This window comes from Cygnus olor, chromosome 18, assembly GCF_009769625.2.
Source record: "Cygnus olor isolate bCygOlo1 chromosome 18, bCygOlo1.pri.v2, whole genome shotgun sequence".
Classification (NCBI taxonomy): domain Eukaryota; kingdom Metazoa; phylum Chordata; class Aves; order Anseriformes; family Anatidae; genus Cygnus; species Cygnus olor.
Window position 1 is genome coordinate 3,837,164 of NC_049186.1, and position 27,304 is coordinate 3,864,467.

Genomic DNA, 27,304 nt, shown 5'->3' on the forward strand with positions numbered 1-27,304 from the left:
GATAAAATCTAGTAAGAACAACAGACATGATTTAACAAGTCAGATAGTCACACAAGTGGAAATCTGTCCAGGAATAAGAAGAACGCACTGAACAAAAGTCTTTGTCAGAATGGATGTTAACCACTGTCACTGTTCTGATAAAGGAACAACAGCACAGAGAACGAAAGGGTACAGCAAACAAACACGAAGCATGGGATTAGCTTCTCCAAGTGTAAACCTGTAGCTGCGTTAGTCATCTATCTTTACAGTGAATTAAAGAGAGCAGGCACTAAAAGGTGCAAATCCCATAGAAGGGAAAAGTCTAAAACGGTTTGGAGAAGTCAGGTCCAGGGCTGCCTATTAGTCACTGAATGGAAATGGAGTCCAGGTGTAGACAGCCAGATACAAATACACATACTGCTAAGCAAAATGAAACCCTCCAAACAGCATCTAGTAAAGTAACAAAAAATCAAGGCCGCGACTCCTGAGAAGTGCAGATTAGGCTGAATAAATACCTGATCTTAGGGCAGGTTTCATGGGATACAGCGACGTAAGAGCTCAGCACTGCCACGTGGGGAAAGCTCTTCCCTGCCTCTTGCACCAGTTCTGTTCCCAGACACAGTTCCTCCGCTCACCAGGTACCTGCTGCCAGGAGCCACTGCTATCTCCAGTTAATTTACTAACCCAGCAGAAAACCACTCCAGCCAAAACGTAGAAGTTTGCTATGTTTTAGTAAATTTAAGTCAGCTCACAGTCTAATCTTTCTTCAAAGGTAAAGCAGAACTGTCATGACAGCTTAATTTAAAAGCCATACAGTACTTACTACACAAAAAACGTTCTGTTGTGCAATTGTTCCAACTGTTCTCTTTGAAAGTTGAAACTTGAACCATCTAATACTGAAAAATAAGCCTCCAGAAGACACTAGTCATAAAAGGAAGTACAGAACTCAGCAAACAAGAGTGCATGCTCAACGCTTTTCAACAGAATTAAGGATGGGTTTGCTTGGGACCTTTCAGCTTGACCAAGAGTATCAGTATTCTCACTGCAGACACTGCTAACAGAATGGATCGTCATCCCTTAAGCCTTCCTTATAAAAACATTTCTATCACTCCAAAAACAGAGATGTAGTAGAAACTACAGTAGGAATAAAATTTGTTGGAATAATAACAACTATATACCATCTTTTAGAAAAAACTAATGCATACATACAATTTTCAAGGTCTCAACCATAACTGAACAAACGTATCGTTCTGCACTTCTGTAACACCCTGCATTACAGAACACTGAAGGATTGAACAGAAATCAACAGAAGACATTACACATGTTCTTTGCAGCCCTATGGCACACCAAAATGTAGGGATAGCACCATTCTCCCGAGCTGTGTATGTAAGACAGCCTGGAGCACCGGCAAAGAGAACCGGTAGCCCTCAGAAACAGAGCAGGGAGGCAGGGAACTAGGAAAGGGAGAGAATTACGGTGTTTGCGCTACAGACATGAAGCAAGCTGTTTCAAAATGCGTGGAATCAGTTCTAAAAGGCGAGGCACAGTTCTTGATAAAAACTGCTAGAAAAGAGCACTGAAATTTCATCATACCCCCCTGCCTCCGCCCATGAAGCATTATCCCCATTTTTAAAAACAGATTAAACAGATTTGTGACTTGGCCAAGTCGTTTTGGCAAGCATGCAGCAGAGCTAGGAACAGAACATATTTCCCCCCCAACACCCAATCTTTGTTTAAACCACTAGATCGACCCTTCTTTTATGCCCTCCTTCTCCTACAACCACTTGAAGAGGCAGAATCAGGTGAAACGCTCACGTCTTCAGTAAAGCGGAGATTATTTCCTTAAATAAGACTGAATTATTTCGATCAGTTTGTCGCACACAAGTATCTGATTAAGGAACAAAACCAGAAGTAGCTGTGAAGCCTACACGGCAAACACCAAATCTGCATATGGAAAGTTATCTTTAGCAATATATTGTGTCTCTGAAAACGAGCTAAAGGGATTTTAAGTTCATTAGCCCTTTATCATTACACCACAAAAACTCGACAATAAAGCTACACATTAGATGCATACATTCTAATTAAAATCTACAGAATCTTAGAGTCCATCAGGTTGGAAAACACCTCCAAGATAATCTAGCCCAATCTGTAACCTAGCCCTTAAGTCCACCACTAAACCATGCTACAAAGTTCTACATCTGCACGTTTCTTGAAGACCTCCAGGGATGGTGACTCAACCACTGCCCTAGGCAGCCTGTTCCAATGCAGCGCAACCCTTCCAGTAACGAAATTTCTCCTCATATCCAACCTAAACCTCCCCTGGCACAACTTGAGGCCATTTCCCCTCGTCTTATCACCTGGTGCCTGGGAAAAGAACCTGATCCCCACCTCAATACAAGCTCCTTTAAGGTCATTGTAAAGCACAGTAAGGTCTCCGCCAAGCCTTCTTTTCTCCAAGCTAAGCAACCCCAGCTCCCCCAAGCCGCTCCTTTAAGATCTGTAACTTGTACATAGTTATATACTCAAGTATAACTTACTGTATGTACATGTAACTTGTATAGTTATATTCTGAAGTAATTGAAGATTTTAAGTTATGCAGACCTTATTTCCTATGTATCTATTAGAAGGATTTTTTCCATTATCAAACAGAGAGAAAAAAAACTTTTTTTTTTTTTTAAGAAAAAAAAATTAACATTTTAATCCTGAATACTGAAAAGTATCAGTGGAAAAAGGACTCTTCATTTGCACTTTCCTTTACACAAGCTTTAGTAATAATCAAGAGTTGCTCAGTCATGATCATTAATAGTTGTCAAGCCATTAAAACTGTTACTGATTTGTTTGTACTTGCACCAGTGAAGAAGATCCTGTCCCAGTGAAGCAGAGCTGGAGGTGCTGGAAAGTAACAGAGGAAGTCCTACCTGCTTGCACTATTGAAGGACTTACTTCAATTTTGTTTATCTAACGTTCTCTCGGCTACTGTTAATTAATCATATTCCAATGTCACCTCATACAAATGTAATTAAATTGAGAAAACTTCCACAGGCCAAAACAACAAATTAAAAAAGAGATTTTATATTTATTTTTTAATAATAACTGCCCCAAATTTGGGATATATGGCAAATACTATCTTCACTTTTCATTTCTGGTCCTATTTAAACCAAGAGCACTGTTGTACACTATTCAACTTTTGTTTTTGCTTTAACCACATTCCTACAGACAGGCGGCAAAGTTTGCAGCAACTGGATCGATCTTATGCCACCAAGAACACTCGATAGGAGGGTAATGACAAAAAGCACGTAGCTTGGTTGTGTAAACCCAACCAAACCTGAGGATTTCCGATATTAAAACAACCAGGTCTTAAGAGTGGGGGTTTTGTTGTTTAACGTCAAATTCCACACTTAAAAAAAAATGTATTTCTGTGATTTAGCTTTTCCAGTCCATAAAGTTTTCTAAAACCAGAAGCTCAAACCAGAAAAAATGGTCCCATTACACCATGCACTGTTTCAGTATACGAAGTGGGAGTGAGTGGGGCATGACCATGATGCCGGTATGGCAACTCAAAATGCTGCTGCAGCCACTCAAGCCATTCTGTGCTACAGGAAAGGAGATGAAGGCACACTGGCAGAGGTAGCACCTTTCCACACACTCGTGCATTTTTAATCCTAAATATCAGACTCCCACCACGTTGAATCATTCTGCTTTAAATTCTGGTCCTTCCTTGAGATATGCTGCAGCCAAACCAACTTTATAGGTAGTAACTGACACAACATTGGGTAAAATCTTCCAGAATACAAGCTAATGTCAACTCCAGTCTTCTCTTCGGCTTGTACAGCCAAATTGATATAGTTCAGCCTATAAAATGCTTTGAAATGTCAAAGAAGTATACCTGCCGCAAACAACTGCAAAGAGGTTCTTGCACAGCTACACGTGCTGCTGAGCTGCTCAAGCAATTCAACTTCCCTGGATGAGCAGAAACTGCAAAGCTTTTTTTTATATTACATATATATATTATATATAAATCAGTGTGTCTGACTTTCACCCCCTCAAAAGGAAAGTGCAGTTTGTTGAGTCAGGCTTCCCCAGCTTGGCAGCCGAGCATCACTCTTCCCTGAATGGAACTGTCAGAGCTGTCATAAAAAGATCGCTTCAAAAGACCAGAAGAAAAACTCTCCGCTTTCTCCTCCCCACGTATCCATCTGCTGGACATTCTCTATTTCAGACACCCATTCACCATTATTACCTCATTTCTGTCATGCACAAATACCAATTGCTATAAAAACAATGTTTGTAACAAAATTTGACCATGGGATTCCATATTTAAGGACAACTTCATCAGTCATGTGATCTCTTCAGAGCTCTGCTGCAGAATCCACTCTTATAGCAAAGGTGAAAAGATGCAACTGCTTTGTGCACATGTTACTGCTTGAAAAAAGAACTGCAAACACTAATTTTCCCAGCACTTAAATTAACATGTTTCCATTTATCTTGAAAACCAATCAACCAATATTTGAAATATTCAGATTTTTATTAGATGTATTATGTTGAAATGAAATGTTAATCCCTACAGAAAGCATTCCACAATTTCTATATGTGTAAGGCATTATATTATACTTTCTTCAATAACGACAAAAATCCTGAAAATATTTTTTTCAAATCCATGTATTAGTACAGGAAACACCATAAAAATGTGTTATTTACCATAATATCTAATGTGGACCCTAAATTAAAGTTACATAAATACAGAAGCAGCAACAAATACTACTACACATTTGGAGCCCATTTCCCTCATTCTTCACTCATACATAACAAATTATTTCATGATCTTAGAAACACCCATAGGGAAAAGTAAGATTAAATACTTCTATTTTAAAATTCTATTTTAAAAAATCAAAGCAAAAATGGGAAAGAAGATTAAAATATGAAGATCTAAGAGACATTTTAAGTTGTGGAAGGCACAAGCACAGCCTTATCCTGTACTCTAACAGCACATACACTTTTCCAGTATATAGAAAACAATGTAAAGGCTTGAAGTCAGAAAAGCTAAAAATATAACAGACACCTCAGATGATTAAAAACAATCTGTATAAAACAGTTTGTTTTTTTTAACATCCTTCCCAAAAGAATGAAAGAATCAGGAATCCCCCCCAATGCTTGTCATTAACTATTAACTTTTCTGCACAAAAAGTTTGTTAGAGTCAAGAAGTTTCTTCACCAGTTACTTCTAAACTATGACTCCTTTAATCATCATCACGAATCACATCACAAAGCTCTTAAGATCGCTAATTAGTTCAGTTACAAAGCTGTATCTCACAACCAAGTTTTGCTCTCTCTCCTGAGAAAACAATAGTCAGTTTATATAAAATTGTCACAAGAATTAGTGACTCTTCTGTAAGAACTGTAAAGGCAATGAGAAAGTACACCATCACCTGACACCAAAACTCGGAATGTGACATGAAACCTTTAAAACTCTTCGTCTCTATTCAAAAAAACAGAGCACAACAGAGACCAGCAGAAACCAGTAATCAAATATCTGTCTGAAGATATTTCTGTGCTGAAGTGCAAAATGAGGACCAGCAGTCATACCAGCATTGTGGAAACTACTAAAAATAGTATGAGCACAGTTTCATTGCTTTTCCTGTCCATCTTCATTGTCCACAGTGGACACCCTTTGCTTTTTCTTCTTCTTCTCTTCAGGTACCTGGTTGTCATCCTTGAACAGATCTTTTACTCCGGATTTATGCTCCTTGCAGAAGCAGTCTCCAGAAACATTATGCAGCTCTTTTGCCTGTGGAGTAGGGTGCCAGGGATTTCTTGGCTAAGCAGAAGGTTTGTCAGGCTCCTCAATGAGCTGATTCAACTCCCTAGCGCAGCACCAACTAATGCAGCAAACCATCTTTTTTAAGAGGAAGAAAGTATTCTCTGGGGCAAGCCGGAGTGAACTGGGTAACCAGGGACCTAACGGGTGCCAAAGCCAGTGTAAAGGGAAGGTTGGACCAACGGGGCCAGGATCAGGAATTAGAAAGAGAATAACCAAGACCTTTCAGGAGCAGAGAACCTTTAGATCAGCTCAAACGCTGATTAAATTGATACGTAATATATTGTGAAGACACTTTATCAATCTTATCGATTTCTTCCTACCTGGCAACTGAAAAAAACTGCACTTCTGACTTGACAGAAAAGTAATCCTGAGCCTCGGTCTCTCCTCTTCTAAGGGATTGTTTTTCAGTCTACCAGTAAACTAATCTGACTTGTGCACACAATCTGAATACCACAGCTAACACAAGGGACATAACAGGATGGTTCTTTCAGCTTTAATTCCCAATTAGTTTGTTTTAACTGACCTTGAAACCAAAGGGTTAGTTACAGTTTATCTTCACTGCCTGCGTCCTGTGCACAGGTATGCTCAAAACCCAGGGATTAAATTGCTGTTCCTGTTTTAATAACATTTTACTACTGTATACATCTAATGTGAAGATTTTAGAAATTCCCTGTTAGAAACAAAAGATACAATTATTGCAGATGTATTAAATATTTAATAAAGTTTACCAATATATTTAAGGTGAGAAGCATAAGCCTTCCACAGCAGCGTGTCCTTTAACTCAATGCATTATCTCAGCAGAAAGCTGAATTTAAGAAACTTACTTATCTAAAGAAGCATGCAATGCTTAAACGCATTACCCACAGCATACACAAATAATAAGAGATGATGCATTCTGAAAAGCTGTGCAAGTCAAATTAATTTTGTATCAAGCCTGACCCCATCAGGGAAGTAACAGTCCCTAAAATGCTGTAAAATACACTGCAAAGATGCATATATTTATACATACACTTCAGTTTTGTTTACTGTTGCTCCCCAGTCCTCCCCAGACTGCCAGTCTGGGTCAGTGCTCCCTCAGATGTCTGGGACCAGAAGCCTCGGCCCAAAGTTGTGGCTGAAGAGTCACAAGTAGTCTGAGAAGCTGAGCTCTGAGCAAAAATGGCTTTAAAGATCAGAACAAATGATTCTTAACATTGTTTATCTAACCAAAGATGACAAGGAATGAAGGGAAAAAGGAATCCATTTCACAAGTATTAAACATTATGGTAAATAATTTACATAAAGAACAGTTATCACAGCTAACTGCTGCATATAGACCAAGTCCCAAAAGATTGAATATAAGGTCATTTTCTCTCAACTTCAAGCTGGAAATAATTGGATGGTCTCCATTGTTTTAATGACACCAGCACAGGAGACGCCAAGGACCACATCCCGAAAGAATTAATACAAAATAGGGGTGATGGTGGTGGCAACCACAACAGAAGATTTTGGAAATACAGAATCAATAGCAACAGTAGGAAGAAAATGAAAGAAAGAAGGAAACAAAAGGCATAGTGCCTGACACTGAAGGGGTGAAACAGCTCTCAAGAATAAACTGTTTGGAACACAAAATAAATAGTTCACAGGCTACACCGAAGAGGGGGGCGTGTGTTGGTCATATGTTCAGCGTGTGTTACTGGCACCGCTCACCGCCATGTTCCATGTTGTAATAGCTGAAACATTTAAATTTGAAATGCGCTGCCTTCAGGGATGACATGATCTGGGCAGCCCTGACGAAACACACACCACTCAAAATGAATACATGCTAATTTTGGCTTGCAGGTTATTTCTCCATACTCCAAACAATGCTTTGCTTGGCACCAACTCGTTTGAAGAGCTTACATTAAATAGAACTAGTGGTAGTGTGAAGCAACTTTAAAACCAGTAGACTCAGTTTATGCAAGATTATATAAAACGGCTATTGTGGTATCGGTGATTCTTAAGAGGCAACTTTCTGCTTGGATCCATGCTATAGATCAGACGTGCGTGCTATTGGCTTCAGAACTGCAATATCCCTTGATGCTGTGTGCAATTTCTCTGTGCATTCGCAGTCTCGCACACAGCAATACTACGCACGATGCAGCCCCTAGCCCAGGTGACAATTACACACAATGGTGTAGCTTCAAGACTCCAAAATACGGGGGAGGAAGGGAATTCTGTCAGAGTTCAATCACGCAACTTCAAATAACGGCTTTCTGTAGCAGACAGCTCTGGCTCCCCAGTCTGCAGCCATTTCCATTTCTGTGAAAGCTGTAACAGTAAAGGTGCTTCTGGTGCTGACACAGATTCTGAGAAAGGCACACCGCCTCACTACTGTAATGTTAATTGCCGACCATATCAACCCTTTCTGCATTCAAATCAGTGGCTATGATTAGATCTATTTACTTCCTTTTAAATACCCATCCTGTAGTATTTGAATTTTAAGGCCCCTAGAGCGATTTCTCTTTCCTTTGTGTTTTTGTATTAAATCATTACCCACACAAGTCAAATCCTGTCTCCATTTAGAACACCTCTAAGAGGGTTATTCTAATGACTTAGAGGTGGTGCGAACCATCACAATACAAGTATCTGAGGACCTGTCGTATTTAAAAATAAAAGTCTCCTTCACTCAGTGAAGGACTTTATCAGCCCAACTTCTTGCTCTCTCTGTATCAGACACAGTCAGTTATGTTCTCAGCCAACAATTTATTTGCCATAAACTGTCCCTATAAAAACACAGGGCGGTCATATATATTCTCTTTTCTAAATCCCTCATGAAAAGCTTGAACAAGCAGCTACCACAACAACAAAACAGTTGTAAGTAGGACAAAATTGCATTAGTGTAACACATCTACAGTAGCCAACACTTCCTTAATCGGAGCCCAGGGAGCTCCAAGTCGAAGTGCAATGTCACCGCAACAGGCAGCCAGCCCCGCTGGTGCTTACCTATATTTATCTGCAAGTCATTAACCCTAAACTACTCACACCTTCAAGATAAGAAATATAACTGGAAGAACAAGATCACCTAACGCTACTAATATCAGATGTTCTTTCATAAAGAAAAAAAAAATTGCAGACAATAGTTTACCTTGGAGATAAGGCAGATAAGCTGTTAGACATTTCAATACGAGATTTGGAATCAAAGCAAGTGTTATGAAAATTACCAAAAACACATCCTACCTTCTCAAGTTCCCCCTCAACAAAAAGAGACGTGGGCAACACATTTCTACACTGCCATTTCCCGTGTTTACTGCCATAACTGAAGCTTTTTTCTTAATTTCAAAAACTGTAGAAAAGCCTAATTCCTACAACCAACATTTCTGATTAAAGCACCACTTCTGATTCCATAGAAACACCTTCCTCGGTCTCTTTTCCCTTTCCACTATCGTGGTATTTCTCCAAGTAGTCAAAAACCACACCATCTCACATTATCATTATTTTGTATTCAATATAACCATGTTTTTAAGCTTTTCAGATGAAGTTAAGTTATGGCCCACTTCTCAGCTACATTACAGCTAACACAAACGACATGCGTACATAAACATTACGTACGTTTTCTTCAGCTCCTAAGCCAAGAGAACTTTAAAATATTAAACCCAAACTTCAAAAATTTTAGATCTTTAATATTTAACCCTTCTAACTGAGGACTGAACTATTTACAGTCACATTTCTTTTATAATTAACATGGTCTGCATGCTGCTTTTTAAAAATGATTTTAAAACACCCCTTTTGGTGATAACTCTAGATAATAGCTAACAACCTCACATAAGAATCTTTGGTACTTACTAACCCACAGCAGACCAAACTTATTTATAGCTAAGTTGCAAGCTGGGGTTAGTGATCTCTTCCAGGCTCGACAATCTTCCAACCTCAGAATAACCACACCATAAAACAGCCAGGGTTATTTCACTACTGACAGAAAAGTAAACATTTGTGTACTAGGGTGTGCTTGCTGATGATTGCTCTGGCTGCCTGTACTGCAGAAGACAGTAAAAGCTACTCATAACAGGCCAAAATTCATGAAGGAAATCTAAAATTCTGAAAAGAATTTATGATCAAGATTTAACTTATGCCTTTACAACACTGAGACAGGTGAGAGGATCTGAATTCTCCTCCTAACCATGAATGAGTTTTCCTATTTCATCTTTGGATTAGTTCTTTTAACGTTTAATAATTGCCAAATTTTTCTCTCTGAAACCAGTAATATTCCCTACATCCTTACACAGCGAAGGATAATCGACTATGAAGAAACAGCACTTCAGCTCACAGAAAAAAGATTCAAACCAGTAAATAGCTACTAAAATTATTTTTAAAAGAAATTCTAACTGAATCCTGGCATTTTATTGAGTTATAATGAAGCAGGTTTTGTTACAAGAATCCTGGACTTTAATAGAATTGGGTATGCAAGCAAAGAAGACATGCTACAAATGAAACACTTCCAGAAAAGCCTGTTTTGTTGTCAGCTTGCTGCTTACTGTTCCATCTCACCCCAATCCTCCGCTTAATGACTCATAAGAATTTCTGAAGTCACTCTGCATATCCTGCTCAAACACCAGCACTCCTCAGAGGCCAAGAGTCCTTCAGGAAGGGTAGAAAAAAGCAGAGATGCAGCTAGTCAAGAACTAAGTGATGCAACAGCCAAGAAATGATACAGCTTTGTACCAGTTACTATAAGTTATTTTGTCTTGCTAGAGTTCCACAAGGCATTTGAGCACTGTTAAACAGTTCTGGAATGTGCTGATAATACAGACTTGTTGCGTTTCTCAGCTTTATGGACGGACCAATGCAAGGAAAACATTTTAAAAACAAAGGCTTGAATTTCAATTCAAGAAGATAAACAACTGAAGTTCTACTGTGGTTTTTACCTATTGCATCTCTTTCCTGTGTTGCTAAATGTGACTGTCATCTGAACATTTCAACTGACATACACACTGTGGTTTCCAGGTCCAAAATGTTTGCAGTGATTATCAATATCTAGAAAGCTAAATGAATAAGCCTATCACCAACCACAAACTGTGGAGCCCACCCTGAACACGGAATTCACTGCTGCATTCATTTTGGAACCCACATTCATCGCAAAGGGTAACCACCTTAAACTACTGCATGTAGCCTTCAACTCAGTGATGTAGTCACAAATGTGCTGCCAGGAAAAAGGCTGCGCTCTAACTCCTGATAGTATCACTGGAAGTTGGACTGTATGAGGATGAATTTCATCATTCTGTGAGAATCTTGTTACCCAATCTAGTCATTTTAATAAAGTTACTTAACAATAGATTGCAAACTCTGCAAAGCGATGTTTCCGTATCATTTGAACTGCGGACCAGTTCAGTTTGGCTTGTAACCCTTAAATACTACTAAGAAAGAGAATACATTCAGTAAGATGAGAGGGCAGTGAGGACCAAAGCCCTTAACCCCCTTGACCTGATAGAAGAGCACCCTGGGTCAGGCCTCCCACCACATGCAGGAGAAAGGACTTCAGTTGGTGACTGCCCCAGAACGAGTGGATCAACGGATGGCCGTGTAAGACAGGTCAGGCCCAACACCTACCCGAACACTTATCTGAGCCTAACCCAGCCACACCCAGCCTATTCACACCGTCTAGGGAAAGGAAATAACTTGCTTCCTTTAACGTGTCTTTGCTCAATGTTATTTAACACTTAGATGCGTGGAAGTTATAAACTGCTTGGATTGATGATAATTTATGTAATTCACTCCTACTGACTTTTGTCAGCACCCAAGTCCACTGGATAATGTATGGGAAATCAAAAAAAAAATTGCTATAATCTGATCCCCTTCTAAATTATTGTTTTTTTTCTTAAACATTTCACCACATCTCCTCTGAAGCAAGTCTCAGAGTGACAGTGAGAAGTCAGATAAATCAGAACAGAGACCAAATGCACAGCTACTTTCAAGCCCACTAAAGTTGTTTTGGAAGGCTGGATCAACTGAACTTATTTCTTGGCTACTTATCTTGCATAAAGGAAGGAAAGAAAAAGCTCTCTTCAAAAAAAAAAAAACACTTTTTTTTTTTGAGATATTTCTGCCTCCTATCAAGCAGATATTAAATACAACCTCAAAAGCCAACATAGGAAATCCCCATCACACCTACCTACAGAGTCAACTGCAGCAGATTCACATATTTCCTGACAAAGTGCAAAGGATACATGTGGCCTCTGCAATAAGGGACATTTAAAAAACAGAAGGGTTTTAGAATTTTCTTCACATTCATTTCTTCTTTCAGACAGATGATAGAACACTGCACAAACTCTAGTCAGTCACTTGTCTTAAATGTAGAGAAATCCATTTTCTGAGGTAAGGTTTTCCAGAAAGAAAGAAAAACAAAAACTTAAGGGTCCTTTATCTCTACTATATCCTTAATGTTCAATCTCTACAACTCGTGTCTTCCCCAGTCCTACGATGTAACTTAAACTGCCAGCCGTACTGATGACCTTTAAAGCAGAGACACGATGATTTAGCATATGGAATGAGGACGATACGTTAATGCCGTCCCTCTGTTGTGAAATAATCCACAGCCAAGGAACTTGTGCTTTTTTTTCCTCTAGTGGTCTTCTCTATGTATTTACATTTATGCAGAGATTGAAAAAAGGGCCAGAAAGCACATATTAGCCAAAAGGTATAACACAACTGAGTCAGCTCAGCACGCAGGCTACTTAGATTTGCTTTTTTATTTTTCACTTAAAACAAATACTTAGCATACCCCTCTATCAAAATATATATTCTCACAAGAACTTGTTTGGTCTTCTCTTACACTGTTTTAGATCCTCCTTTCATTTCCATTTTTACTTCATAAAGCGTAACAGCTCTTAAGAAAGCAATTCCTTTATATACGACTCCACGAGACACAGCAAGCTGAATGAAGACTGTTCAAGGCCACCACATACTTCACGCCAGCTCCACTGCTTGTCAGACCTTTCCCATCAGCCACTTCAATGCAACAGAAGACTCCCCAGAACACCCAAAAAAAGCAGACGCCGGTGACTTTTGGAGCATCTGATGTGCTTCGAGGCCAGCATAACCTGCAGGTGGGAGCACTACAGGAAGCAAGAGCTTCCCCTCCCCTGTGCTCCTTCTCCACAAGCGAAATGCCAGGTTAGCTCAGACGTTCATGACAGCACAGCCTGTCTTTTTAGCAAAGTCAGACCCAAGATTCTTCTGAATCACTGCATTAGCTGAATTAAACATCAAAGTCAGAGCCTCATTACTTTCTGTAATGATAACTATATTACCTCTCAATCACAGCTCTTAAACTTGAGGTGATCTTCAACTCCATCCAAGCCTTTTTCAAGCCTGCCAACAAACCCTTCCAGTTCTCCTTGCGTAACTCCAAACCCCATGAATACCCTCCCGTCCATTTCCTAGTGCAAAACACGTTGGCCAAACATCCTGATCCTCCCCATGTAGTAACAGAATTCTCCTCTTCCAGTTTTCTAATCTGTACCTAGCATGATGCTATCGTCCTCTTTACCATTCTTACAGCATTTTTGGCAGAATTCTGCACAAGTACATTCACCTTTCTGTCGTCTAAGCCTTACGCTTTTTCATGTCATTCTCAAAGCCCGTCTCCCTTAAGTGCTACAGAGGCCTTCTTCATCCCCCTACAAAGACTGGAATAGAGGATATCACCTACGGAGGGAAATCTTTTCTTTAACAGTCAGCTTCCATCGCTCATACTTTCCAACTACTTTCTTTGTGTTTACCACACTTGTAATCGACACACCCGCCTACTTGGCTAAGTTAAGGTATACAGCCTGTGTGTACATTCCTCCTCTGCTCACATTATATTTGGGCTAGAACACCCCAAATATGCCCATAACACAATGTAAAATGCTAAGTCAATTTTTTCCATGTATGGAGGTTTATACAGTACTCACATTAAGACAGAGGCTAGATGTCTTTGTAGTCCTTAACTTAATTCTCAGCCTTAAAAAACAAAACAGAACAGGTAATTATGTGTTTGTACCTTCATAATCAAACTTTTACCTTATACGTTGTACGACAACGTATCATGCACTGGGGTCCACAGTGTTAAGACACTAACATTTCAGATATATGATTTTTTGAGGAAATTGATGTTTCTGTGAAAGCTAAACTATTTCTCCCAGCTGTCACAGTCAGAATATGTAATTATTTATCTAAAAACCCAGCACTTTATATCACTTACTCTATTTCCGAGTACAAATGAGCTGTTTTAACAAACACACAAGTAATTTTAAAAACGCAAATTAAATACAACAACAACAAACCTTTGTGCACAACAGTAAGCTGAAGTTCCAAGCAGCATATATTCATTCTTGTGCTGCTGAAGGGGCTATCTGTTATCCCCATTTAAGAGGTTTCAAAAAGAAGGAAAAGGTTAGGCAAATTATCTGTTCCCATATTGTAATGTCTATAAAAAGCAGAATTTAAAAGCAACTTCTATCAATGTGCCAGTTCACCCATATCATCTCAGAACCAAAATTACATATTCATCTTACATTATTTAAGTGATTTAGAAAATCTGAATATAATTTCAAAAGAATGTGTAAACTCTTTTTTCTACTACTTGCTAACCTGCCTTACAAACACAAGAACTAGGAGGCTTACACCCCATGAATTATTATCTAAGATTTACTTGAGGAAGAACATTTTTCAGAGAATCCCTGGATATTATAAGAAAACTACTTTTATGGTGTGCTCCAATATGAAGACTAAGATGACAATGAATAAAAACATCAAAATCATTTGCATGTAACAATACTGCTGGCAAGTGCAAATAAATAGATGCCCAACTAGATGTTTGATGCTTTAGAAGCAATTTTAATTAGAAAAAAAAAAGCCAAGTACTGACTCCTTCTTAACACATAATAAAAAAGCCTCTTGCTCTAACCCAGTGGAAGACTATTAAAAAAGGACTTCTAGAAGTGAAGCCTGAAGAGCTAAGAAGCTTCACCTACTTGGACATCTTCTAGCCCCAGGGCATTAAATTTCATCCAACCATACCTATACTGCACCCAATCATCAGGTGTGACTACAGCAAGGTGTATCATCATCGTTATTATTGACTAAAGCAACTTTTCCCAAAAGGTTCTACTTTTGATCAGCAGAAGGTGGTGAAATGGAGATTCAATCCCTCCTCTAAGCTGTCTTCCAGCACTGCTAAAAATACGTGCTTAGTTCAAACCTTGAGACTTCAGTTTACACCCTCTGGGGTTTCATCCTGTGTTGATCCATTAGCAGGCCTTTCAGTAGTCTAATTCCTCCCCATAAATGGGTATATACCACATCGTCTTGCACTCCTTTTTGAGAAGGCAAACATATTGACCTTAAGTCCCTCACTGCTTGGTGTATCCTTGAGCCTTCAATTCTTTTTAGCAGCTGCCCCCCTAAAACCTTGCAGTTTTCCAAGATTCTTGGATACCAGTTTTGGTTCCAGAACCCCAGAAGTTCCACCGTCAATCACTGCTCCCCGCTGCATCTCCCTTATATCTACACAATCATCACATCACTCTGCTCTGACACATCTCACGATAAGCATCAAACAATTTCTCTTCAGTCAGGACTTTCAAATGTACTCTAGTTCTACTTTTCAGACCAGCTTCCTACCCTGATCTGGCCTGCATATCTTTTCAGATGCATTTTCTCTTTCTTTCCTTCTTTTTAAATGGATTGCACAACTCCATTTTTTTTCCCTCATTATTTGTGACTTACCAACATTGTAAATATCAGTAAATATTTATCAGCAGTTGCATTTACTTAGATCACCAATAAAAGTATCAAGTAGAAACATCAAATAGTGACCAAGTAGTTTTTTCATGACTTAGCATGAAGTTTTACATTATGCTAGCAAACCTGTGTATTCCCAAAATTCTGCTTGGAAAATATTTTTTCAAAATGAAATGTTTCGTGTAACTACTGCCTCATAGTTAACCATTTCCCAGCCCTGGAGATACTCAGAGCTCAAATGGACAAGGTGCTGAGCCATCTGATCTGATGCTGAAGTCATCTCTGCTTCCAGCAGGGGTCCAGCTACAGGTCCCTCCCTTAATTTTTAATTAAAAACCTTAAATTAACACTGCATTAGAACTAATTCCAGTCAACTTTATACTAATTTTGTTGTACTTCATAAAGCTTTGATAATGACATGTCTCTGGTTTGATTTGTTTTTCAAACTTATAGCTTTTATTCTAAAAATGTTGTATTGCATGTGCATCATTACTCACGTGAGCTGTATCGCTGAAGTTCGCCGGAATATTTGCAGTTTAGCATGGACACAATTGTGTCAATTTGCTCATGTTTTTCATTGTATTTGATGCACATGGACAAACAAAAAGGTGATACGTTTATATAAAGATTTGTTTATTGAATACTGAAGCTTTTGAATGTTGAAAATTTTACTTCCACAAATACTCAGCTCTACAGCACACAAAGACGCTCCTTTGTAAAAGTTTACAATTTGCAGTACTGGTGAGAATGTACAGAACACCGCCCAAGCACAATCAATAGCTGCAGCACCACACAAACAAATGCGAAGAAACACAGACTCCAATCACTGAGAGACATTCTTTAACCCTATAAAAAACTATCTATCACAAAAGTAGATTTCAAGTAACCTAGTAAAGCCCAAGCACTCTTCAGCGACATGGTAACATTGATGAAATCTAAACAGAAGAATCTAATTTTTATTTTCTTGCCATCCAGTGTGGAATAGCTGCAGAGTAAATATGGTTCCTCCCCTCCCAACTGCTTTATCTAGGTCAAAAAATTCCTTGAAGGCAGGAAGTCGCAGGAAACAAATGTCACTACACATCAACTTTTTATCATGAAAATAAGCAAGACAGTACACACAACCACCACCTTCCCAGTATTTCAGTATGAAGTTCCATAGAGGACGCTAGCTTATTAGTAAACTCAAGTCTGTTGTGAAAATTCATCATATTCTGCAAAACACATGACTTCACACTGCTACATGACAAATCTGCAATGTTCTTTGAAATTACATTTGATTTTTCCCAGTGTTGTACATATTTTACATAAGATAATGGGGCTTAAGGGGTCTTGAGGGTACTGCTGTATTTACAGAAAAATACAGTAAATCAGATGCACAGTCATCTTACTTTGAATACTTTAGGCACGACCGTGGCAAAAAATGCTTTGCTCACTGCATGAGAATTACATATGCTTGAAAAAAAAAAAAAACAAACAGCAGCAGAATTCCTCCACAGCAGAATCATTTGCTAAAACACATGTACCTTCATGAAGGACTAATATTTACAAGACAATGTCATTTCCTGATTATAAGCAAATTAATCACATTCATTCATTTTGCAAAGCAAGAGTGAAACATTATCTTACTTTCCTTATACTCATCTGATAGCAGAAGTCGTCTCTCCCTGTTCAAAACTAGGGTATTTCACAACAGACAAACAGGATTGTATTTTGATTTAATTAGTACAGAGCAAAGAATGGTTTAATTTACACAGCTCTTGCCTCATTAATGTAACTGAAGGTAAGAATCTCAAAACTCATTTTCAACTACAGATTCATAGAACAGACAGTTTTAATCCTTACTTCACACCGTTACACCACAACAACACTAATTATGCTTCCGTCAGAACTGGAAAGCAATGAGACGGAAGCCACCAATTTGTACGGTGATTTCCCGGTTTATATTATTTCATGTAACATTCCTAAGATCAGTAAAACTGTATACAAGATGTCCATACTCAATTCTGACATATCAATCAGACCAACAGAAAACGCAAGGCAAGTACAACTTAATCCAAATCCAAACCTGTGAGTTGTACCTCAGCTACCTGACTGGTGTCTGACAATTTGTAGCATTGTCTCAGTAACAAAAGCCATTTCACTCATAAGGTGTGTTCAGCTGCGAGAGAAACGTGAAAAAAATGAGATGACAGAAACAACTGTTACACAAATGATGACTACAGAAACTTCATACTCATCTCTATTTTCATTTCAAATGGTACACGTTCTACCTTCTTCCTCCTACATTCCTTTCAATCAGATCCGGTTACAGTGAGAACACTACTGCCACTGAGCTTGACGTTTGAGAATCTTACTTTAAAGTAGCCAAAAAAAGACCTATAAACATAAGCCAGTTAAGATTATTATTTATTATGCCATGGGACACAGTGTCTGCTACAGAAAGTAAATAAAAGTTTCTGGAGTCTGATTTGTAAGTCACAGCCAAGTCCAATATTTTAGTTCTTTGCTGTGAGATAACCTCTAAGTAATTCATAGTTTTAATTCCAGTATGGAACTCCTTCATGCTCCTCTAAACCCAAATCAATCAGAAGGTCTCACAAACAATTCAGCCAGCTGTCTTCTTTACAAGCAACTGTATCTATCAGAAGTGTTATCAAAAAAGGGAAAAAGCAGGTGCCAATCCAGCCTGAGGTAATTGATCTATCCTTAACAACTATATTCCTTGGGAAAAAGAAAGTGTTGTTTGATTTCCTAACACTTATATTCATAAAGCAATTCTTTAAAACATGAACCAAGCTCAAGCCAAAAAAAAAAAAGAAAAAGCAAACAACATTCTTCCTAAATGAGCAGCTAGCACTATCTAAGGAGATACTACAATCCTTTCCTCTCAACTGGTAAGCCAAACCTGAGCTATTTCCAGCGAAAAATTTTCATTGAGCACGTGTGCAACCACAATGCATATAGCAATCACATCTCTGCATATAATTTAAGCAACTGCCAAAAATAAAAAAAAGCACACTGATATATTAGAGGTTCTTTACAATTTGTTGCAGTATCCTGTGCGTGTAACGCTCAACACAAAAAATTTTCCTGAAGAGTTTACTTATTGAATATACTTGATCCTTGTTCAGAATCTACTGGCTTCCATCACCAGGAAAGCTTCAACTACTTAAAAAGCACTTTGTAGTTCCAGACCACAACACCAAACTAAAAACATTGATTCAGCCCTTTGTACACTAAGGGGAAAAGCACTAGTACACAAACAGATGTATTTTTAGTTTTCAGCCATATAGACCTGCCTTAGGATTAGTCAATAGGTGTTAAGCTAAAGTGAGATGCACTCGACATGGTTTAGTATAAGAGCTCCTATACTCAGGAAACATAAAGAAGACTATAAAATGAATGACAGAATAGGACAATTATTTACAGTTTCTTATTATAAAAGAGCTAACTTGAGTTGCATCAAATGAAATTGCCAGGTGTAAAGCTCAAAAAGCTCAGCAAAAAAGACCATCGCAAGCTCCAAATTAAGCTGTGGAACTCACCACCAAAAGTGATGTGCATGTAAGAAGTTTAAAGAAATTTGGGGAAAAAAAAGAGCAAGTCATTAAAAAAAATGTAAACATTAAATGGTTTTAAACTCAGAAAGAAATCAAACCTAACTGGGATCCAAAAGAATAAACAAGGGAAGCATAACTATTTCCTTTAGTCCATTTTTATACTCCTCCCTAGGCATCTGCTGCTGACCGCTCTTCAAGACAGGTAACGGACTGGATGCATCTTTGCTCTGCCTTAGATACTGCTCCAGTGCTAGTGGTATCTTGTCTTATGATTCCCAAATCTACTTCCACAAGACCAAAGCCAAAATAATCATTAATCTACAAAATATGTTTTTGTCTGAATGAACAGTCTCTGTCTTAGAACAGTCAGGCCTAAAATGTCAGGATCTTTGTGAATTCAAATGCTACCATGCAAAGTACATCCAAGCTACTGACTGTAACATGAAAGAAAAAAAAGGGGGTGGAACGACACAGACAACAAACCTTTTTCAGAGCTAAGCTGTACCCAAAAGTCAGCCTGTTTTTCTCTGGCTGTACAGTTACATCTGTCTGCAATCCTGCCTCTCCAAAAGCTGTATACAAGAGCTCTGTCACCAACAGCTGCTGTGCCCAACATAAAAGGTATTTTTCAAAACAAGTACCTCAAAAGTCAAGCATCAATGTTATTATTTACCTAGCGATATATCCTAAAATGCTTTTACTGAAGTCAGGGGAAATTTGACAAGCATCAAATGAAAACAATTAAAAAACATTGACTTTATAAGCTGCAGCGGTGACAGTCCATGGATCTTAAAGGTAGCTGCAAGAGACTTAACTGAATTGCTCAGATTTGTGTGCATTTAACATGCGGTTCTAACGCTTGTTCAATCCCATGCCTCTGTGCATTATGACCTTGACAGGAGAGCTACTTACTGGACATGAACAAAAAAAATGGCTATTTTTTCCCTAGCGTCCATTTTAATCATCTAACAAGATGACAGCTGGTTTGTATACACACAAGGACGTATGTGAGTCTGTCAAGAATCAGAAAAACAAAAACACACTTCCCACTGATATTACCTCCTGCTTGATAACTGAAATGTTTGAACTGTGAGTGAGGCTTCCAGGGAAACATTAAAAATAGCGACCAAAACAGTTATCTTAATGCACAGTAATTCTGTGTTACTGGCATTTTTATTTGTAGAAAGAAAGATGCCCTTATTAGAGCATGTATAAGCAGACTCTAATAACTTAATTTCCCCAGATGTTTAAAACGTGTGGTTTGCAGGAGACTAGAGTTGTATTTCTGCTTTTCCCTTTCAAAAACAGGAAGTTCAGTAACATTATTAATGCAATCATGTTTAAACACTGTGCTGAAATCAAAAAAGGCCAAGGAGACATGAATCACATGTAAATATTAGGGACAATTAAATAAGACAGTTCAAGTCTGTAACAATATTTCACTTGGAGTCATCTGTAAGTCACTATTTATTAGTGACAGAGATGGATGCTTCATTCTTAGTTTCCAAGATTGCTTCAAAACCAACAGAAAGAACAGGCCACTCTGTGTTTTTTTGTTTTAACCTCACCTGCCATTAAAGAAAATAAAATTCAAGTGATTGCGTAGTCATAGGCAAAGCATATTACTGGCAACGCTGCAGGATTAACCACCACCACCAAAAATAGATCTAGTGATTACTTGAGCTGGAGGTTAGCAACCATCAATCTTCAACTCGCACCAAAACTGCTTTCCTTCCAGTCACGTTTCAGGTGTCAGTTAATGAGTACATTACACAGTAACTAAGTTTGATTCTTAAAATCCAGGAGATCATCTTCAGTGTGACCAGTTAAATCTACAATGAAACTCAAGAACATAGCTACAACATTATTAGTCATCAGCAATTCACAGTAATGACTTGCCATAAGCAGATAACGTCTGCTTTGAATTTGTCTGAAGACGCCTATGCTAAAAAAAAAAACAAACTTTGTAAATAATGAAACTACTATTTCCCTATAGAACACCAGTAAGACTTTCCTTCTCTTATGAAGTTCTGTATTTTTAGAAAAGCAATAAAGCAGCATTTGAGCTTAACCACTGATTTAACTATGACCCTGTTGAATGTGCCTGCCCTTCAAGCTAAAACTCGTCCCCATGCTTGTTGACTAAAGAAATCCGAGTACATTCGGTGCACACACTGCTCCATTGTTTCTAGCCAGGACTGAAGGTATGCCACCTTTTATTTACATGATTTATTGGAAGATCACACCTTTATTTTGTAAGGAGATAACTACTTTAACCAGCTTACAGATCTTGAAACGGAAAGCTACAAGCATGCAGTCTAAGAAATGGTGTAATCACTGAGCACAGTAAGTTTCAAGCAAGTGTAGTTTCTGTAAGCACCACCTACGTACACTCGTGAAAAAAAAATTAACTGCAGAGAAGTTTTCATCACTGTTCACTAAAAAACTGGCACAAAAAATCCTTCAGTATTCTCTTTCCCTTAAAAAGACAACACTGACAGAAAAAAATAAATTACAAGTCAACAATTACATGGACAGCACGAAGCAACAGTAATTTTTTCCTGAGGAATTAAGCATTTAACAGAACGCTACTGACTAAATTACTCAAACTAATGCTAGACTGTTTGTAATCAACCTATGTAATGCACAATGACTTACTTACAATTAGTGTATTGCACCAAACTGTTTATAAAGAAGGAAGTATTTGTTCTGTATTTCATAAACATTTTAGATTAAAATATAGACTAACCACATGCCAAACGATTATTAATATTAAAAAGCAGAAAGCAAAAATAGAAGTTACAGTTAAAGGTCAAACAAGTCATCCAACTGTATTCATGATTATACAACTCCACACATACTGGCACTGTTAAAGCCTTTCAGAATGAGCATTTCCTAGAAAGCAGAAAGGTAAGACAATTTGATTTTTTACAGAGAAACAAGGTGGGGAAACTAACGCTAAGACGTCAAAGTGGAAAATATAAACCATCAAAGGCCTAAAGAAAGTTTAAAAACTTGTAAGACGTTAAGAATGTGTCACCAACGGCACGTGCTTTGTAAAGCTAAAACTCATAACCTTTTACGTACTTCTTAGTCAAGCTACCTAACATTATTCTGAGCCAAAACACTTTCACTTTTCCCACGAGACTCCTCAGAACACAGATCACTTATTTACAGCTCAACATAGCCTTAACCACGGTAGGTAGGCCTCATGTACTCTTCTAGAAAATTATTTTGCAAGGACAGTTAATATTTGCTAATGGCAATGGAATGTATTACCGTTTAAAGCCTCCTGATGCATTTACTGTCACATACAGAAACAGATCTTAAAACACTAGGACTAGCAAAAGTATTTCACGTGGATGATTCAGTTTAGCCATTAAAAAATCACTGGTACAATCCGGCAACGAGCAGAAACGGCCACAAAAAATCTGAAGGCAATCCCCCCACACACATAAACCCTCTACATTCAGTAAAAGCACCGAGGGTGTCACAAGGTTTACTCAGCACCGATCCTCAATTCAAAAATCCCAGATATGCGGATAACCACTTGACTGGTTCCCTTTGAAGCACGTAAACAATACTCAAGGGTGTATCCAGTTCTGTTTGCTCATTACAATACCTCCGAGCACTGCTGCAGACAGCTTTGCTCCCAGACTCACACCAGCTCCGTGCAAGACAGGGTGCTGGAGCAGGGTCACCGTTTATCAGCCGCCAGCCCCGGGCTCCCCGGCTCCGCAGCGGCCCGGAGGGCCAGGCACGGGGGGCGGCGGTGCGGACACAAGGCGGGGAGGACGCGGCCGAGGGGCTGCTGCCCTGGAGCCGCAAGGGGAGCGCGGGCGGCGGGGAAGGAGGCCTAGGAGGCGTCCGGCACGGCGACGCTGTCACCCCCCGGGTGGCTGCCGAACGGCGACGAGCCGGGGGGGCAGCACCCCGCCGCGACACCCGGGGGGAGCACAGGGCAGCGCGGCCGGGCGGGGGCAGGCGGCAGGCCCGGCCCCGGTGTACTCACACTCGGGGCAGCTGCAGCGGCGGCGCCCCCCGCCTCTGGAAGACGCCGTCCACGAAGACGCCGTTCTTGCCGAGGCAGCGCAGGTAGAAGTCCCCCCCGCCGCCGCCGGTAGCAGCGGCAGCAGCCGCGGGGTCGCCCTGAGGCGCAGGAGGCGGCGGCCCGTCGGAGCCGGCCGGCGGCGGCGGCGGCGGCGGCGGCGGGGGCGCGGCGGTGAAGATCTCCAGGTGGCGGCGGGAGATGAAGCTGGAGTGGCCCATGCTCACGTCCACCGAGCCCTGCGACGAGTTGCGGCCGATGGTCACCGAGCGCTTCTTCATCAGGTACTCGAACTCCCGGCCCTCCAGCCGCGCCACGGCCGCCGCCGCTGCCGCCGCCGCCGCCGCCATCTTAGCGAGCGAGGGAGGGAGCGAGGCCGGGAGGCCGCGAGGCAGCGAGGCCGCCCTCCGCTGCGCCCCTCCGCCCGCACCGGCCCCGCAGCCGCAGCCGCCTCCAGCCACAGGCAGGGAAGGGGCCGTCGCTCCCCCCCCTCCTCCTCCTCCTCCCCCCCCCCCCGCCCGCCCTGACGCACTCCGCCGCCCGCTGATGGACGGCGGCGCCGCGCCAATGGGCGGCCCGCACGCCCATGGGGCTATGGCGACGCGGCCAATGAGGAGCGGCGCTGAGGACGGAGCCGCGCTGCACGTTCGGGTGGCGGGGGCCGGGAGCGCGGGGGAGGGCTGGAAAACGCGGAGCGGAATCCCCAGCCCGGAGCGGAGCCGGCAGCGGGCAGCGCCCCCGCGGCGGGGCAGAACGGGGCCGGGAGGCGAGGCGAGGCGCGTTCGCTCTGCCCGCCGGGGCCGTGTGCTGCCGGCTTCCCCCCGCAGCCCCTTCCCTCCTCCCAGGGCCGGGGACACCTGCGGGAGGCAGCCCCGGGCCCCGGAGGGAGGCCGCTGGCCCCGCCCGCAGCCGAGGTCGGGCGGGCAGCACATGCCCGGGGCTGGCTGCAGGGCAGCGAGCGGGGGGGAGACAGCCCGACACCGGGAATGCAGGCAGGGGGGGCACCCAGCCACGCTGCAGGGGGGTGGCACCTGGGAAGCCGGGGGCTGTAACTCCCCCCGTCAGCCTCAACTGAGTACAGAAAAAAAATAGGGTTTTGCACACCACAGGGATTTGACAGCCTTTTGAGAGGGGGAAAATGCTAGAGGCAACTCCCCATCTTGGGCACTATGACATCCACATCATACAAGTGCAGTGCTTTTAAAAGTTTCAGGCGAGACAGTCTATTTGCGCGTACACCTGACTCAGCCCTAGTTTTCTCTAAGAACTAGGGCACAAGAAAGTAAGCAAGCGATCTGATGTGACAAAACAGAATTAGACCTCCAATCGCTGTAACAGATTCCTCGCTGAGGGTCAGAGCACATCAAAGAGAGAAATGTCACAGAAGATATGAAAAAGTGATCAAGAACCCACATCAGCTTTTTTTTACTTCAGAATATTACAGGTTCCCAAAGGGAAGGCATTAGTTGTATTTACGCAAATGTAGCACCTGCATCGGGAACAGCGTACCTGACCAAAACCCTGTCAACACGTCTGCAGTGCTCCTCTGTTACAAAGGCCAGGCACTGTCAGGATTGAGAAGAAAACAATTAAGAAGCACTTTTGCCTATAAACGGTGAAGTGGGTGCTAGAAATTATCTATGTCTATAAACAGATGTATACACGGCACACTCTTCATCGCAACAGCCCAAATAGCCTTACATTTCCAACTTAAGTTGTTTCCCAGACAGTACTGGAGTTCATTTATTAATTCAGAAGACATAAATGCTTTCCTCAGTGGTACATAAGTGCTCTGCAAGTATTGGCAATAATCTTTAAAAACATTCTTATGCTCTGGTCAAAACCAATCAACTCACTAACAAACACCCAGTACTAAATTTGAAATTCAAACTTCTGCTTTTGCACGTCTGAGCCAACAGAGCTTTAATCATAGAAATCCTACGTGTATGAGCCAGAACAGCACACGGTGGACGCTACCTGCAAAGTCTGGCAAACCTTATTTTTACTCCTAGGATTGTGTCAACACTTGCTATAAACAACTACAATACAGTTCCAGAATAGTTACGTCCATTTATCTGATTGCATTATCACATCAGACACAGTGAAAAATATAGCAACATTTAGAGAGCTGGTTTCTTTTACGGAAAACTTCAGTTAAATCTTGCCCACACTTTGTTATTTAGAATCAGAGTTTCTTCTATACCAACATATGTTTGGCACAGAAAAGATGCAGCATCAGAGAGCCAGTTATGACTCCCAGATTCTCAACGTTTTTTTTTAATCTCTTGGCTGTGGTCTGACTATAGCAATGTTGTGCCTGCTTTGCTAACAATTGGTGAGGGATCCTGAGGGGTATGCTGGCTGAACATTACCAATGGATTTCCATCTCCTAACACACTCCCACACCCACGGCTAGAGGAAACAGGCCGATTGGGACAGCAGCCAGGTAGATTCCCATCAGGCCAGCAGCACTTTCTACCACTCTTACGGTTGCTCAGTCTGCAAAACTTCGAAGCATTAATGATACTTTAACGTTTTCTATTATGTGAATCACAACTTTGTTTAATTTGTGTTAATTAATAACATCCGATCCTAAACTCACAAGCTGATATTAGTTCCTGTTCTTTTCATAACGGAACGGGGTAGGGAACAGTTGCTAACACAGAATGCCAAGTAGAGCTTTATAATATACACTGAAAATACTTTGAGTGTCCAACGATCAGTATGCTACCCTATGGAAAGTGTCTAGCAGAAAGTCTGTTTACTTTCCTATTTCCAACACTGTAGAGCAAACAACAAATTCTGTTGTCAAAAGTAATACTCATTTTAAGATCTTGCTGACATCTTTCTGCCAATGTTTTTCTAAACTGGTGCAGATTTAGTCACTTTCTTTGTGACCATACAAGAATCACAGTTTTAAGGTCATTCCAACCTCCCCACTTGTAGTTGTTTTCTGTTGGATAAAGCGGGGAGCAGAGCAGTTGGAAGTGGAAGAACCATTCAATCTACACACAATTCGCCTGAGCTGTTCTGAGCCTCTGCATTCCCCAGAAATCCACCAAGTAAACATAACCTGGTCCTTATCTTGGAGCTGCACAGCAGATACATATTATTCCACCCATTTTTTCCTCCATCAGCTTTGAGGGTAAGCAAAAAGACTTCATTCTCCCCCATCTGCCCTATGGTTACTTTGACTATTGAGGACAGAACTGGGGCTCCAACCTACTGACCAAAATTTAATCTTCTGAGGCGCCGCCATTGCCACTGAAGCAAACGAAGGTCTCAAAGCAGTCTCCACACTTTGTCTCTCCTGGCCCTCTGTGCCAAGTGGCCAAATGCTCTCCAGTTCACATCAAATTATGCAGCAGCGTATTTGCACCACAGAAACTGAGACTCAGCAAACCTTATTTCATCCTCTAACCTTACAACAATCTGACTGAAGTTTAACGGGAACGTATAAACACTATATAAGGTCTAATTTATTAATACTATTTTAATTAGCAAGCTGCTAATTTAAAAGTCATTTAAATGACTACATTGGATGTGATCTTTTCTTCTGAAGCCCATGCTATAGCAACACAAGGATGTCCATTTACAGTCTGCTTGTGCTTGGGGCTAGTGAACTGTCATATAACCAGGAGTTTTCCTTCCTCAGCTTTCACATTACACACGTGCTCTGTACAGAGGGCTACAAAGCTGTGAAGCAGCCTTCTCAAGACGCACATTTTCACCAATCCAAACACATGGGATGCTACCAGAGCAACTAGATGAATAATCAAATGGATTAAGTGACCTTAATTGCTTACTTTGACACAAGCAGCATTAAACAGCTTTTAAAAGCCATTAGGGGCTATCCATAATCTTTTTATTACAGCAAGTGTCACAAGCTTTCAGTAAGATTTGATTTTTGTTAAACAAAAACCTAAGAAGTAAATTTGCAAAACCACTCTTCAATAACATTCACGTGCAGTTTAACAAGGTAAGCACCTCAAATATCAAAACCTGTGCAACTGAATAAAGATTTCACATATTTATATCCCCTTCCTCAGCACCTGCCAAGCACACATTTTTTTCTATTTACTAGGTGAGAAGACCTTAGTAAGCAGTAAAAACTTCCTCCAACACAGCCTCAAAACTGCTGCTATGCACGACCAC

The 27,304-nt window shown here is 40.7% G+C and overlaps 1 protein-coding gene across 1 annotated transcript in view; it reads right to left on the reverse strand.

The window, feature by feature from the left end:
- The window catches only part of FOXK2 (forkhead box K2), a 46,048-nt gene extending 22,427 nt beyond the window's left edge, over positions 1–23,621 (reverse strand). Inside the window, exon 1 of the mRNA XM_040530913.1 lies at positions 23,114–23,621. Within this exon, the coding sequence (XP_040386847.1) occupies positions 23,114–23,499 (386 nt within the window). The 5' untranslated portion in view covers positions 23,500–23,621. The remainder of the gene's footprint in view (positions 1–23,113) is intronic.
- Between the last annotated feature and the right edge of the window lie 3,683 nt (positions 23,622–27,304).